Source organism: Myotis lucifugus, unplaced genomic scaffold (assembly GCF_000147115.1).
Source record: "Myotis lucifugus unplaced genomic scaffold, Myoluc2.0 scaffold_48, whole genome shotgun sequence".
Lineage (NCBI taxonomy): Eukaryota > Metazoa > Chordata > Mammalia > Chiroptera > Vespertilionidae > Myotis > Myotis lucifugus.
In genome coordinates this window covers 3,147,698-3,162,334 of record NW_005871096.1, presented here as the reverse complement: position 1 = coordinate 3,162,334, position 14,637 = coordinate 3,147,698, and the positions used below count along the sequence as shown (strand labels likewise).

Here is a 14,637-nt window from a genome sequence, read left to right as displayed (position 1 = left end):
CAAGCCCTGATTTAAAAGTCAGGTGCCCACGCAGGCAACCACCATGAACCAGCTACGATACTAGCCTTAAAGGGGAAGCCTAGAGGATGGCATGGGACACGGACCAAGGAGCCAGCAGAATTTCTAAGCAGATCCTGTGTCACAGCCCAAGCGTGCTGTAGCCCCTGGGTGGGCTGGGCTAAAGGAATAGGAATACACGGGCAGTGAAGAACATACAGAACATCTGACCAGGGGCGGGGGTGGCAGGTCCTAGTTCCAGGAGAGGCATCAGAACGGGCTGTCTGATGCTCAGTCATCTTTCTGGGCCAACATGAAGTTCCAGCATTTTGCAATCTGTGAAATATTGGAGAACAGCTGATACAGAAATAATTCACCTGGAAAGGGGATGAGAGGCAAGAGACCAGGTGAGCCTTTGGAGCAAGGATGTGTGCAACCAGGTGGCTGGGAAGCAGAGCCTTCCCAGGCGCCTTCTTCAGGGGATAGTAACGGGAGTGGGGCCAGCACTTCATCAGTAGCACGCTGGCACATAAGGCCATGCAGAGTGCAGACATGTGCTCAGCGTCACCATCAGCGAAGACCAGCACAGCACAGGTGAGCACACACCAGGTGATGCTGAGAGGTGAAGATGTGTGCAATTCTCAAGATTACAGAAAAATGGTAAGAGCTGATTGCCTTTAAAAGCAGTGGGCAGCCCTAGCAGGTTTGGCTCAGTGGATAGAGCGTCTGCCTGCAGACTGCAGGGCCCAGGGTGTGATTCCAGTCAAAGGCGCATGCCTTGGTTGCAGGTTCCCTGGCCCTGGTGGGGGTGCATGCAGGAGGCAACCAATAGATGTGCCTCTCTCACATCGATGTTTCTCTCTGTCTCTCCCTCTCCCTTCCACTCCCTCTCTAAAAAATAAAAGCAGTGGTCAAATATTGCTGCTATACAAAAAAAAGGGGAGAGGGGACATGTACTCAGCAGTATGGATAACAAAATCCAATGCAAAAAAAGAAAAAGAAAGATGGATTGACATGTGAGGTTATGGTGGTTATTTTTCTTCTGGCCAAGATTTCATGTCACCAAAGAATCTTACAAAATATTGATTTCCTAGACCTTTAAAATTCTTCAAGAAGTACCTTTTTCTTTGTATAGCCAAATATTAGTCGCATGGTTCCCATAAACAACATCCCATTTGCCCTTATCATTTCTTAAAAACAAACAAACAAAACAAACTTCTCAAAATTTTAGGTAACTTTTCCAATATAGGATCAAAATATTAGTTCTCCCCCCACAACTTTACAGGTCTGACAAATGACCATCTCTATAAACATTAAACTTTTCAGTGGTTGAAACTATTTAAAAAGCTAAAGACGGACCTATTTCTAGGCCTTTGCAATTTAGTTGATGCAAATTATTGAACATAAAGGAATATTATTTTACTTTAACAAAAAATGGGAAAAATAACTACTTTATAAATGGATGCTCATAAACTTTAAATGAATTTCCAAAATCTTTATAGTCCCGTCTGTAGATGACATTAACAGCCTTCAACAATGCTGTCCACTCAGCCCTTTGCTTACAAAGGATGTGGCATCGCCATTAGTCTGAGGTCCAAACCTCTCCTGAGGTCCAAACCCGAGGCCCTCAGACCTGGTCCTAGCCTCTCTGCAGCATTTGGGTAAGAAATGGCTCCAAAGACACTACTGATTTCACACGTGAGACTCAACAAATCAGCTCAGGGGAATACTGGGGGAAGCAGGCACTCACAGTTGGGAAGAAACAATTTTCATCAGTGACAACGAGAAACAGAAGTTTTATGCAAATTCTAAAGATCAACTGAGCACAGAAAGACCCTCAAGTTTCAGAGAAATTAGACAAGCCCATTGCATAGTTGTCAGAATGGCCTTGAAGCTGTGTGGACGCAATTCTAGAACATCTGGTCAACTCAGTCAATACCATCAGTCACACCACTTGTTTGGTCTTCAGTGCACCAAACGACTGGCTGAAATTCTCATTGTTTAACCCGCCACTTTGGCATTGTGTCAACAGAGCCTGACTTTAGGTTATTGGAACCTACAAAATCAAGCATTTAACAATGGTTGGGATCTTTGGATGTTTCTTGACTGACATAATGAAAACTACTACTCTCTGTAAACTCCAGAGATCACCTAGTGCCTTCCTGATCAACATGGTAGGACTTTTTTGCTAAAAATAATCGAGAAAAATAGCTGACTTTCAACTAATCACTGTCTAGAGATGGCCTCTGTTCTCTGGTTTCTATTTAATAATAGGCTCTGTCAATGGAGACACAGCATATTATGTCACCTATCTGATGAGCATGAATTCAAGTCTTTGGAAAACATAAAAATGACTTATTTGAATTAAAGAGAATGCTTGTTCCATAGTAACCCATGTCTCTACCTTCCCTCGTGGGCAGGAACGCAGCCCAATCTTCCATAAGGACCAGCTCTGAGCAGGACGCAGAACTTACATGAAGATTTCAGACAGGTGACCAGGAGTTTGTCTCCACCCCCTCATCCTCACCATGTAATCTTTTAAAATCAATGGTAGCTTTTACTTTTTATAATATAGTATCCTGAAAATCTGTGGTAGGCTCCACAGACTTTGCCAACAACCCTAAAATGGATTTCGATCTGGGAACTGCGGCAGAAGGTCAAGAGAGTTAAGAGTGCGGATGTACATTCTGACAGATGCCATGCTGTGGGCTCTACAGTGATGGAGACAGGACAGTCACAATGGCGACTCTGGAGAGGACCGGCTGCTGCAATGGAAAGGTTTTGTCCACTAATCCCCAGACCCATCCTGGGAATTCTTACTGAAGACTTCATCCTGGGAGGCCTGGTGATCGATCCCTTCATAAAACGAGCCACCATTGTGCAGGAAAGTCCCCACCGCGCGCCCCTGCCGGGCATGACCCACAGCATCGCTGAACACTTTGTTTATCTGCTCCTCCGAGGGCATCCACCAGTCGGGGTTGGAGGTACAGTGCATCCTAATGAATTCTGTGGGAATATACACAATAAAGAGAGAGAGAGAAACAGCTGGTTTTTGCAGAAGATGGTAGAAGAGGCTGCTTATACGTTAACAGAAGCTCTTGAGAAAAGCTTTATGAGAACTCCAATGCAATGCCATGATGATGTCACTCATTAAACTGTAAGTTTCCTACTCATGCGCAAGAGTAAAGTCCCGTCAGCAAGAGGGTGATCCTTCTAAGGAACATTTGCTATTGAAATTGAAAGTAAACTTGATTTGTAAGACATGGTAGGCGCCATGCCTGGTAAAAGTTAGTGAGTCACATTTTCAAAACCCCTGTTGTTACTGCCTCACATGTTTAGGATGTTAACTATCTCCAGAAGCAGAGCAAATTGTTCACATGGTATTCTTCAGTCAGCTACTAATTTGTAGATTAAGTGCAATAAAATCACAAAATCTCCAGGAGTGAGAAATGGCCTAAGTTTCTAGAAGAGCTTTGCACATTCTTAAAATGTTATAGGTTATACTGATTTCTCTAATTGCCTATATGTGCACTGACAAATATTTTTAAAATGAGGTTTCCTCTAAATATTCAATTTCACCAGAAAGCAATTAGCATGCCTGGAAGAGTAAATACATAAAAAATAGCTAAGCCCGCAATGAAACCAACGTGGCCTCCTGTAGAAGAGCCCAAATGAACCCCTTCTATTTTCTCAGGGGCTGAGGGCACCTCATCATTCCTACGTAGCTGTTTCAATGGGACAGTTGTAAAACGCTTTGAACATTTTGGGAAAGTTGTAAGTCCGCCTGTGTTTTTTGCCCAGCTGACTGGAAGTTCAGGATGCCTGCCTGCTGTTTACACATCGTTTCCTTTCCAGCAATGCTCCCTCGGCGGGGCGATAGTTCTTACTGTACAACTGGACTGGTCTGAAATTGCTTTGTAAAATCCACACTCTATCTGCCCTGGGGAGAAGCTAATGCCTGGAGTTCCTGGACCAGCGAACTCCCTCGCCCTGAACTATGCCCAGTGGACTCCAGCTGAGAAGGCGGAGGTTGGGGGATGGGGGGGGATGGCAGGGGGGGAGGTCCACCCAGGTTGCTGGCTTGGCACACCCTTTGATTCTGCCTGAGGTGAGATACTCACTTGCCTCCCTCAGTCCCAGCCCTGGACGCCTTCCTTGGGGAAAGCATTCTGTTAATTCAGCTCCTCACTCTGCAACTGCTGGGAGCCTGACAGCCTATCCTGGGGTGCGAGCCTGAGAAACACTGAAGGGCAATTCTAAAGTCCAGGTCATGACAGTGCTGGGCAGAGAAAGGAGGTATTCTGGGACCTCAAGGACTCAAATATCTGCACCTTATTATCTCACCACTGTCCTCCAATCATCTCCAGCCGGACTACTTATTAGCTCCAGAAGCCGGGGCTGTTTCCTATTCCTCCTTTGTCCTCCTCAAGTCCCTTCTGTATTCAGTGAGCATTTGACAACTGTTTAAATAACTCCCCTATCTGTTCAGATCCCCCTCTCACATGAACCCAAGGAAATGAGAGACTCAAAGCATCAGCGAGAGGAGAGAGGCTAATGGATGAGGACGCGCTGCTGTGACGCTCCCCGCATCTACCGCTGTGACAGGACTGTCCCTGAAACGGACAGACTATTAAAAGCTAAAGGTAGGGCTCATTCTGTTACACAGATGGGACGCATTTTGGGAGCAGGCCAGCCCAGGCTGATTCTATTCCCCGAGCTCCCTGCTTTCCATCACTGAAAGTGGCCCTGGTCTGAGGCTTCCCTGGCCGCTGTAATCCTGTTCACCACCCCCGGGAGTCACCAGGCCCAAGCCTTTCGGGAGGGAATCCCATCTAGGTCACAGGAGGGCCCTAGGATTGCAGCCTTTGGGACAGACATATAAATGCTCTAACCAGCTGCCCTGGGCAGACAACTACCATTCCGTGCCCCCACATTCTCCAGTGGAGGCCTGTGGGTCATTCCTCACGCGGGCACGGGCTGGAGCAGGCAGCGCTGCTCAGGCAGCCTGGCCGGCGTTAGTGTGGCAGTGGGTGTGGCAGCATCCTCAGGGCACGGGCACTGGTGCTTTGGGACGTATGCTAATCCCTATTTCACATACTTGCTAGTTAACATGTAAAATGTTTAATAAGGATTTCTGCAAAGGGACACCACTTGAGGCCCCTTATTCCAAGTCCCTTAGCCCCAGGGCAGCTTCCGTAGCACACCGAGCCTACATTCAGGGGAGTCCCAGGCCCGCCCCTGCCTCTGGTCCTCTTGGTGAGGATCCCATCAGCTCTGATGATGTTGGAAAATACAGGACCTCATGGGTAGTTGGCTCAGAAAGACCCTGAACACTTCCATCGTACCCACTCTGAGCAAGTGGAATTTCCAGAATGGCCAACAGGGGATGCTCTGGAGCACCTGTGCCTGGTTAATATGGGTGTATTCATGCCCGTGGTATTCTGAAGGGCCACTAGGGCCATGGGCATCAGGATCACCCGGGAAGGTCCTAGGCACAGCAATGCAGCCTCCCCATGCCCGCCCCAGACCAGTTGAATCAGACGCTCAGGATGGGCGTAGGGAACTCGGCTGCTAACAAATACTACATAGGCGTTTAGCACACTAACAGTCACTGTGGGCACCCAGCAGCAGTGTGTCCTGGGTGATAACCGAGGCCTGGTCAGTGCGCAGGTTTTCCCCTGTGGCTTCCTCGTCAGGAAATATTTGATCCGTGTCCAGGGTAAGTCACTGTTAAACCTTTCCAACCAATGAACTTACTACTGACCTATCCAGGTGAACACTGAGCTTTTTAACATGACATTTTTCAGGTGTGAACGGTGTATTTGTTGGCTCTATAATGTTCCTAGCTGGCTAATGTCTGTCTGTTTATTTGAACCTGCTACATGAATGGTGTATCTCTTGCTTCTTCCTCCTCAACCCCTGCCTGGCTTACCAAGTGTGGATCAGATGCAAAGTAACCAGTTATTAATACTGATGAAGCGCTGCCTTTATTTTTAATACGGGAACTTTTTTGAAACTAATAGAATAAAGTTTGATAGGGCCAAGTAATACTTTAGGCACTGAGGAAAATGAATTCTAAATAAATGTAAGGAGTTTGGGGGCATGTATTCTTGAGAGGGAAGCTAGATGGGGAGGGGGTGGGCCACAGGCTGCAAATGAAAATGGGCTCTACCTACCACTTGACTAATTAAAACAAACCATTCCATGTCTTCCCTTCCTCTGTGCCTGTCCCAAGGCTCCAGTGTGGCCGGAAATGGCCTCCTCTGGCCGCAGAGCAAGTCGGAACTTAAAGCGTGAAACATGAGGTGCTATGCAATGCTACGCGCCGTTCAGGGAGAACACCAAGTCTAAAGCAAACCAGGGGCTTTTAAAGAGAACCTGTCGATACCCAGTAGATGGGCCACATGAAGCCTATGGGGTCTCAGTGGGAAGAAACCAAAGAAACAGGAAGGGCTACACTTGCACGCGAGCCACAGCCAATGCGGTGAAATGAGATCACAGATGGCGACGCTGAGCGGAAGGATGCAGTACCTCGGAGGCATGTTACTTTAACTGGATCCAGAGGGCGTCTTTCGGGACCTGTCTCTCCTGACTGCACTGACCTTTTCCTTTTCCCAAGGCCGCATGAGTACTTAAGCTCATCGGTTGTGAAAACAAATCTGATGAGGTATCGCAGGAGCCGTCTCCCATCTTTCTTTGAAGAATTTACAGCCTCGTCCCACTGTTTGCTCGTTATGTAGACAGGATAGTTGTTCAACAGCTGCTTGCTTCCCTGGAAAAGCGAAATATTTTCTCATTACCCACTTAGCCAGCCAGCCAGCAGCCGAGCGGAGGCGATCTCCATTTCAAAGGCAAACGTGCTTTCTCACCAAGTGGCTGTGGGCTGACAATGAACCAGGTATGGAAGAGCACACGTAATTGCTCACACTCAGAATGGGCACTTTTCAAATTACATTTGCATTTTCTATAACAAGAGCCAATGAGGTATAATGAACACCTTTGAAAGAGGAGCTATTTATAACGTGCATTTTAACAGGTAGGTTAAAATGTGTCAAGATCCAATGACAGGGAACACTATTTAAAAAGAACCCGTAACTTTCCTTTTCAATCCATTAAAATATGCAGAAATGGCTTTGAAGAGTGTGATCAAATAGGCCCCTTCCTCCTGGGGTTGGCAGTGACGTACTTTTGGAAATGATGCCGGGGGTCTATTTTCATGAGGTATTACTTGTGCTTATGCAGCTAACACCTGATAGCCATTGATTACATTATAGTGGAAACAACATTAAAAAGTAAATTTAAAAAAGGGGGAATTGTGGAAACTGAAAAAAAAATTAATAATAGTACAAAACAGGTGTTTTTTTTCAAATTATAGCTTTTGCAAATGCCACTATGTCAATTCAAAACTTTTCGTACTTTTCACCTTCGTAATTTATGTCTGCTATAAAATTCCCAAGCTAAATAGCTGCAGTGGGACTAATTATGGGAATTTCTGTAACATTTATAAGCCATGTTTAGTCAACTGCTCCTACACAACCATTACTTTAGTTCTGGCTGTCCATAAAATTCTACAGTCCAGGACAATTAATTAACCCATGATCTCAGTTTTAATGTACTCCTTCCCCAGTAATTAAGGTGTACCAAATAACGAAGGGAAAACGCATTCCATTTTACAGCTCTGCAAATTTACTACAGGTTATAAATTTGACAATGTTTGGGTCTATTAGGGTTTTATTTCAAAAAGTGTTCTGTGCAGTTAAGCGCTGAGAAGGGCAAATGGCATAGACACCAACAGGAAGGGGACGACCAGATGTGGCTATGAAACCGTCACTGAATTATATACTCATCTCCAAAGCATTCATCCTTTCATGAATGAGCAGTAGTGTGACTCAGTTTCCTTTTTAAGGGAGGATGTTGCACATGGTTTGTATTTGAATTTAAAGTCAACTTGTTCTTTTTTGGTTAATCCTCACCTGAGGGTATTTTTCTACTAGAGGCCCGGTGCATGAAATTCATGTGTGTGTGTGTGTGTGGGGGGGGGGGGGGGGGGGAGGTCCCTGGACCCTCTCCAATCCAGGACTCCTCGGGGGATGTCTGACTGCTGTTTAGGCCCGATCCTCAGGCCGTTGGACATCCCTCTCACAATCCGGGACTGCTGGCTTCTAACTGCTCACCTGCCTGCCTGCCTGATTGTCCCTACTGGCCCCCCTGCCAGCCTGATAAAACCTAACTGCCTCTGCCTGCCAGCCTGGTCGCCCCCAACTGCCCCCCCTGCCAACCTGATCACCCCCAACTGCCCCCACTGCTGGCATGGTTGCCCCCAACTGCCCCCCCTCGCCAGCTTGATCGCCCTTCATCGCTTCCCCTGATGGCCTGGTCACCCCCAAAAGCGCCCCCTGCCGGCCTGGTTGCCACCAACTGTGCCCCCTGCTGGCCTGGTCACCCCTCACTGCCTCCCTCTGCCAGCCTGGTCATCCTTCACTGCCCCCTTCCCCTGCTGGCCTGGTCACCCCACACAGCCTGCTGTTCAGTCATTTGGTCGTCCCTCACTAAACCCCCTGCTGGCCTGGTCGCCCCATGCAGCCTGCTGCTCAGTCGTTTGGTGGTTGCTCACTAACTCCCCTGCCGGCCTTGTCGCCAGCCTGTTAGGTCATCCGTTTGGTTGCCATGGCCCCTGACTCTGTATATATATAGATTGCTTTTAGATAGTTGAAGGGGGCAGGCATTGATGTAAGAGAAACATCAATTGGTTGCCTCTCGCACGTGCCCTGACTGGGGGGCAGGGAACAGACCTGCAACTCAGCTACGTGCCCCTGACTGAGAATTGAACCCACGGGCCACGTGCTGACACTCTAACCACTGAGCAACACTGGCCAGGGTTCCATTTGGGCTTTAATTAATCTTGGCTCCAGGTCTTACTTGTTGTGTTTCTTGAGGAAGTTATTACTTCAACTTGTTGGATCCAAGTTTCCCTAACCATAAAATGGAAGGAATTAACTAAGTTATCATAGGTTTAAGGTTTAAGATACGAGTATTTGGGAGCATAAATCAACCCTGGCTCTGTGTATTACCACAAATGACCAAGTGATGGGCAGGAGCCCAGAGTCCCAAAGGGCACCTCAGCCAAGACTGCTGTCTCATGGGGGAGGTGAGATGGAGGAATGACTCGAGTCTGTGGCAGTGTAGATGCAGAAGCCAGCATGAAAGATGTAGAACCAAGGGGGTCAGGCAAGCAATTCAGACAGCCACGGTCTGGGAGCCTGGGGAGTCCAGATGATTCCCAGGAGAAATGGGTGCCCTTCACAAAGATAAGGGTCAGAGGGTATGTCCGGGAGGAGACAGAGGCAGGTAGCAAGGAAGAGAATTCCACTGCTTCCCATGCACAGGGAGGGCAGGGGTCACAGGGTTCTGACTGGCTGACCCCTCAGCCCGGAGCGCAGCCCACTGGGGCCTGGGGAAGGTGGGACCCAGGGCTCGCTGCCTCAGACCACGGACTGTGTCAAAAGCGTTCCTGTGGAAGAGCCTCCCTAATAACCGTCACCATGTATCGAGCCACGGGTGAGCAGCCCGAGGCTGCCACATGCACTCTGTACCCCTGGCCACAGGCCGAGATGCCGGTGCAAGCACAGCGGTGGGCTCTGGTGCAGGCCCCGGCCAGGTGACAAGTTCTCTACACGTAAGCTGTCTTCTGTACCAATAAGGATACCCACCCCAGCCTGCAGGTCTGTGGGGAGGAGTCTGCCAATCTCCCCGCCAGGAGATAAGCCCACGGGGGCTGGGATGATTATCTGCTTTCGTCTGTGTCTCTTCCAGGGCCGAGAACAGTGCACGAGAGAGCAGGTGCGGTGAACACCTGTGACTGACGATGCAGTGTACGCCACCGCCACCAGCACATGGCAGACACTCAGCAACGCGCTGCAATGCAGGCTTCTGGCCTTGTTTTTAATCCCTGCGGCATTGGGACACTTGAAGAGCTTCTGACTCTAATAAACTGGCGAAGTTAAAGAACTTTAAGGAGACCATCAAAGTCAGAGGGCCACTGAAAAGGACGATGAAGACAGAGGACGCCCACCTTCCTTAAGCGAAAACCAGCTTCTCAGGTACGGCCCCTGTAAGCACCTGTCAGCCTGGGAAAAGGAGACTGTGCGACTGGGTTTTAAACCTTGTGGTCATTCAACACTGCACAAGTTTTCAAAGGGCTTTCCCTTGGGTGTGTGAGCTCATCCGACAAGCTAGGATTCCCACAGCTGTTTGGCCAAGGAGGTTAAGTCCTTTCCCAAGGTCTCCTAAGCCAAAAGGCAGAGCTGGGAACCCTGCCCCCGATTTCAGAGTTCATCTCTCGGGCCAGTGTTGAGTCTATTTCAAGACGGGCAGTACTTGAGATTAGGGAGCGAGGATACGGGGAAGGAGCTTTCTCAAATCCTTACAAAATATACTCAGACACCTTTCCATGAAATGTAGCACTCATAAAATACAGAAATAGCATCCGGAGGCAGTTTTCTTAAGAAAGAAAAAGAAAGTAATTTACAGCTTAAAACAACTCAGAATGCTGTGTGTTGTGGATGAGATTTACCGTACATGGTTAATAGAAATAAAATGTAGTAAATAATACCAATGAGAAAATGCTCATATGTCTGACATGACAATAAAAATAATATAGTAGTAATGATGATGGGTCAAGTTTAATAGTCCTATGCAGAGGAGATGTAGGCATTTCCCCTACTTTTATGTTTCCATAGAATTCTGATCGCATACCCTCCTCAACTCGCCACCAACAGGTTATTAAAGTCTGACCTACTGTTGAGACAACTTTGAAAAAACCAAGATGAACAGTGAGTGCTCTATGTCTTCATAGACTCAACCAAATGGAAGACTCAGGTGGACGCTGACTTTTCAGTAAGTGCAGAATTCATCTTATAAACAATGTCCTGGTGAGCAGGGAGGGTCTGGCAATCAGGGAGAGCTTCCTGGAGGAAGCGAGCTTTTCAGATGTGCTTTTTGTATAATAGAAATGTTATGCTAGGAAACCATGGGCCCTGTCCTAAGGAGCAATCCAGTATGTGACACTCATTTGTATCCACACTTTAGAAAAGTAAGTTCAGTGTGGAAAATGGAGAAGACAGAATCTACTGTCACAGCCCAGGTGAAAAGTGATGAGCGTGAGCCAGAGACAAGATGAGAGACTATTCAACACGGCTGTCAAACACGTGGATGCCAGGAATGAGGACGAGGAGAGTCAGGGATGCCTCAGAAATTTCTGCCTGGGGTTGGTGCCTTGTTAAATTTTTTAAAATATATTTTTGTTGATTTCAGAGAGGAAGGGAGAGGGAGAGAGAAATAGAAATATCAATAATGAGAGGGAATCACTGATCTGCTGCCTCCTGCATGTCCCCTACTGGGGATCGAGCCTGCGACCTGGTCACATGCCCTGACTGTGACTTTCTACTTCACAGGTCGACCCTCAACCACTGAGCCACACCGGCCGGGCAGTGCTGCTTTTCTTGTAGATAAAACAGGAGTCCAGATGGGCATTCAAAGGTGTCTTGAGTTCGGGGTGCATGGCATTCCACTGCTGGTCAGGCTCTGGACCCCCTGGTCCAGAGTTGAGACCGGGAGACTGGTGGTTTGGAGCTGGATTAGGCACTCGTTAACCTACAGGAGGCTGATGTTCAGAGAGAGAGTGAGAGAACGTGACTGACCAGGAAAGGGCGTGGAGAGCAAGAGAATGATGCAGACCCGGCTGCCTGGCTCAGTGGTTGAGTGTCCAACTATGAACCAGGAGGTCACAGTTCGATTCCCTGTCAGGGCACAGGCCTGGGTTGTGGGCTTGATCCCCAGTCTGGGGCGTGCAAGAGGCAGCTAATCAATGATTCTTTCCCATAACTGATATTTTTTCTTCTCTCTCTCTCTCCCCTGCTCCTCTCTGAAATTAATAAAAAATATATTTAAAAAAGAAAGTAAAATTTTTTAAAAAAGAGAGAACAATGCAAGATGAAACTCTGGTGAACACCAGATGGAAAAGGCTGGGAACCAGAAGAATGTCCTGGCGTGGAGGCCGCAGAGATCATGGAGGAGGGTGAAGTTCTGGGGGTGACGAAGGCTGAGAAAGGGCCCCGGACTGGACAATGGGACCGTTCTGAGGCTTCTTCCAGGGCATTCTGACACAGAGTGGAGCTGGAGACAGATTCCAGGTGGTGGGAGAGCAAGTGGAAATTCAGAGGGTGGAGATGACGAACAGAGACCCATCTTTTGAATGTTTAATCACTTTTAGAAAATGAGGTCACCATTTGGCAAGTGCTTTCAAGGGCAGGCACTAGGGAGGCTAATGGGGATGAGAACGGGCCTAGGCTTCGAGGAGGGATGTGCTGTGGTGCAGAATGAAGGTGCTGACAGAGGATTCTTTGGGTGATGGAAGGAGAAAGAAAAGATAATAATTGGTGGAGAGGAGGAGGAAGAAAAGGAAGGCTTATTTTCAGGGTGGGAAGACTTGAGTGTGTTTGTTGCTCAGGAGAATGACCCAGAAACAAGAGAGAAATCAGTGCCCAAGACAAAGCATAAAGGCTAGCACCAGGTCTTAGAAGGAGGCGGCGGCGCTGGGTAAACGAGACGTGGACCAGCCGGCACTGGCAAGGGCACTGCCCTCGATGGGGGTGTGGGGTGTGCTCGAAGGCTGATGTAAGTGTGACAGAAGTCAGTACACGGAATTCAACTAGGGTATCTGACTATTTTGCTGAATTCGAGAGGGGGTGTGGTGGGACCAAGGATAGGCTGTGGCTGCCGCAAAGGACCAGGCCTTTGAAAGCCCTCCTCCAAATTTCAGGGGAAGGGAGCGTCTCAGGTCACAGGGCACTGAGTCTCAGTCTGCACGAGATGACTCCAGCCTTTTCATCCCGTCTCTCACAGCGCGGGGAACTGGACAACCGTGTGCCTTGTATTTCTTCAGCAGAGAGGCACAGGGGTCAGGTGGGAACAGGTGTGCGGCAGGATCTACTAAGTGGTAAGCACAGGGATAGTACTTTCATGTTATTTAACTGGACAGGGGGAATGCCAATGGATGTATGACCACGAGATGACAGAGTAGGTCAACAATGTACTGTTACTAACTTGGACAACTCACCCTGCCAAATGGAAAAACTGAGCTACTGCAACCTACTGTTATCAATCCTAGACACTGGTAACCCCCGGAAGGTACAGTGCAGTGGCTTCTCCCACTGGATTTAGGTTCTGAGGTCCCTAAGATGAAAATCGCACACCCAGAAAACTGAGCCTTAGATCCTGTACAAATGTACTGGTTTAACAGGTACAGCCATTCCCATCAAAACAGACCGCTTCTCCTACACGGTGAAGAGACCGTGGTTTCTTCCACTGAAGTCCAGAGGAACAAAATGCTCACGTTCAGGGGCCCTAATGTTCGGGAAATATCTATCTAAACACTGGAGAACCTCAGCTTGGGCGACGTCTCACAGAAAGAGGCGTTCTGGGACCCTGGCTCAGCCTGAGGAATGACAGGGGCGACTCCCATCTCCAGCCCCCTCTGTGCCAAAAGAATGGTGGGAAAACTTCCCACATTATTTAAACGGCTATTTCTCTCTTATTGCCCCCAGCATACAGATGGACTCTTTGGGAGTTAAATACATGCATCATCTTTTGCCACAGGCTACATCCTCACAGGGGGTAGATGCCTAAGCCTCAGCGAGTCAGAAATGTATTTTGTTAGCCAACCTGTTCTGGGATATGTGGGTAAGCCATCAAGACGCTTCATTTTAAGGAAATTCCCAATGGAACAACATTTACCTTATTACAAATGGAGACCTACCTCGGAGGGCTGCTCAACTGGCTGTGGGATCATGAGTTGGTTGTGATGCTGTAGCACCGTCTTCAAGTAATCTAGAACAGTCTGGCAGGGCACTGGTGGGAGAAATTGCAATGATTATACATTAGCTATCCTGCCACAAGGAAACAAAACACTTTTAAGGTCTAAAAAGACTTTTGACATAAACTTGTAAAAAAAAAAAAAAGACTGTCTAAAGCAGCAGTTCTCAACCTGTGGGTCGCGACCCCTTTGGCGGTAGAACCACCCTTTCACAGGGGTCACCTAAGACCATCCTGCATATCAGATATTTACATTACGATTCATAACAGTAGCAACATTACAGTTATGAAGTAGCAACGAAAATAATTTTATGGTTGGGTCACAACATGAGGAACTGTATTTAAAGGGCCAGAAGGTTTCTGGGGATATATTCCTAGAAGTGGGATCACTGGGTCAAATGGGAGTTCCATTTTTAACTTTTTGAGGAAACTCCATACTGTCTTCCATAGTGGCTGCACCAGTCTGCATTCCCACCAGCAGTGCATGAGTGTTCCCTTTTCTCCGCATCCTCTCCAGCACAAACACCAATCAGAAAGGATATATGCACCCCTATGTTCATGGCAGCACAATTCACCATAGCTAAGATCTGGAAACAGCCTAAGTGCCCATCAGCAGATGAATGGATTAGAAAACTGTGGTACATCTACACAATGGAATAGTATGCTGCTGTAAAAAAGAAGGAATTCTTACCATTTGCAACAGCATGGATGGAACTGGAGAGCATTATGCTAAGTGAAATAAACCAGTCAATGAAAGAAAAATACCAC

At 47.7% G+C, this 14,637-nt stretch overlaps 1 protein-coding gene across 1 annotated transcript in view; it reads right to left on the bottom strand.

Annotated features, from left to right (window-relative positions):
* Positions 1-2,785: 2,785 nt before the first annotated feature.
* Positions 2,786-14,637, bottom strand: part of BEND4 (BEN domain containing 4) — a 34,723-nt gene continuing 22,871 nt past the window's right edge. Inside the window, 3 exon segments of the mRNA XM_023753666.1 lie at positions 2,786-3,003; positions 6,529-6,769; positions 13,814-13,905. Of these exon segments, the coding sequence (XP_023609434.1) occupies positions 2,786-3,003; positions 6,529-6,769; positions 13,814-13,905 (551 nt within the window).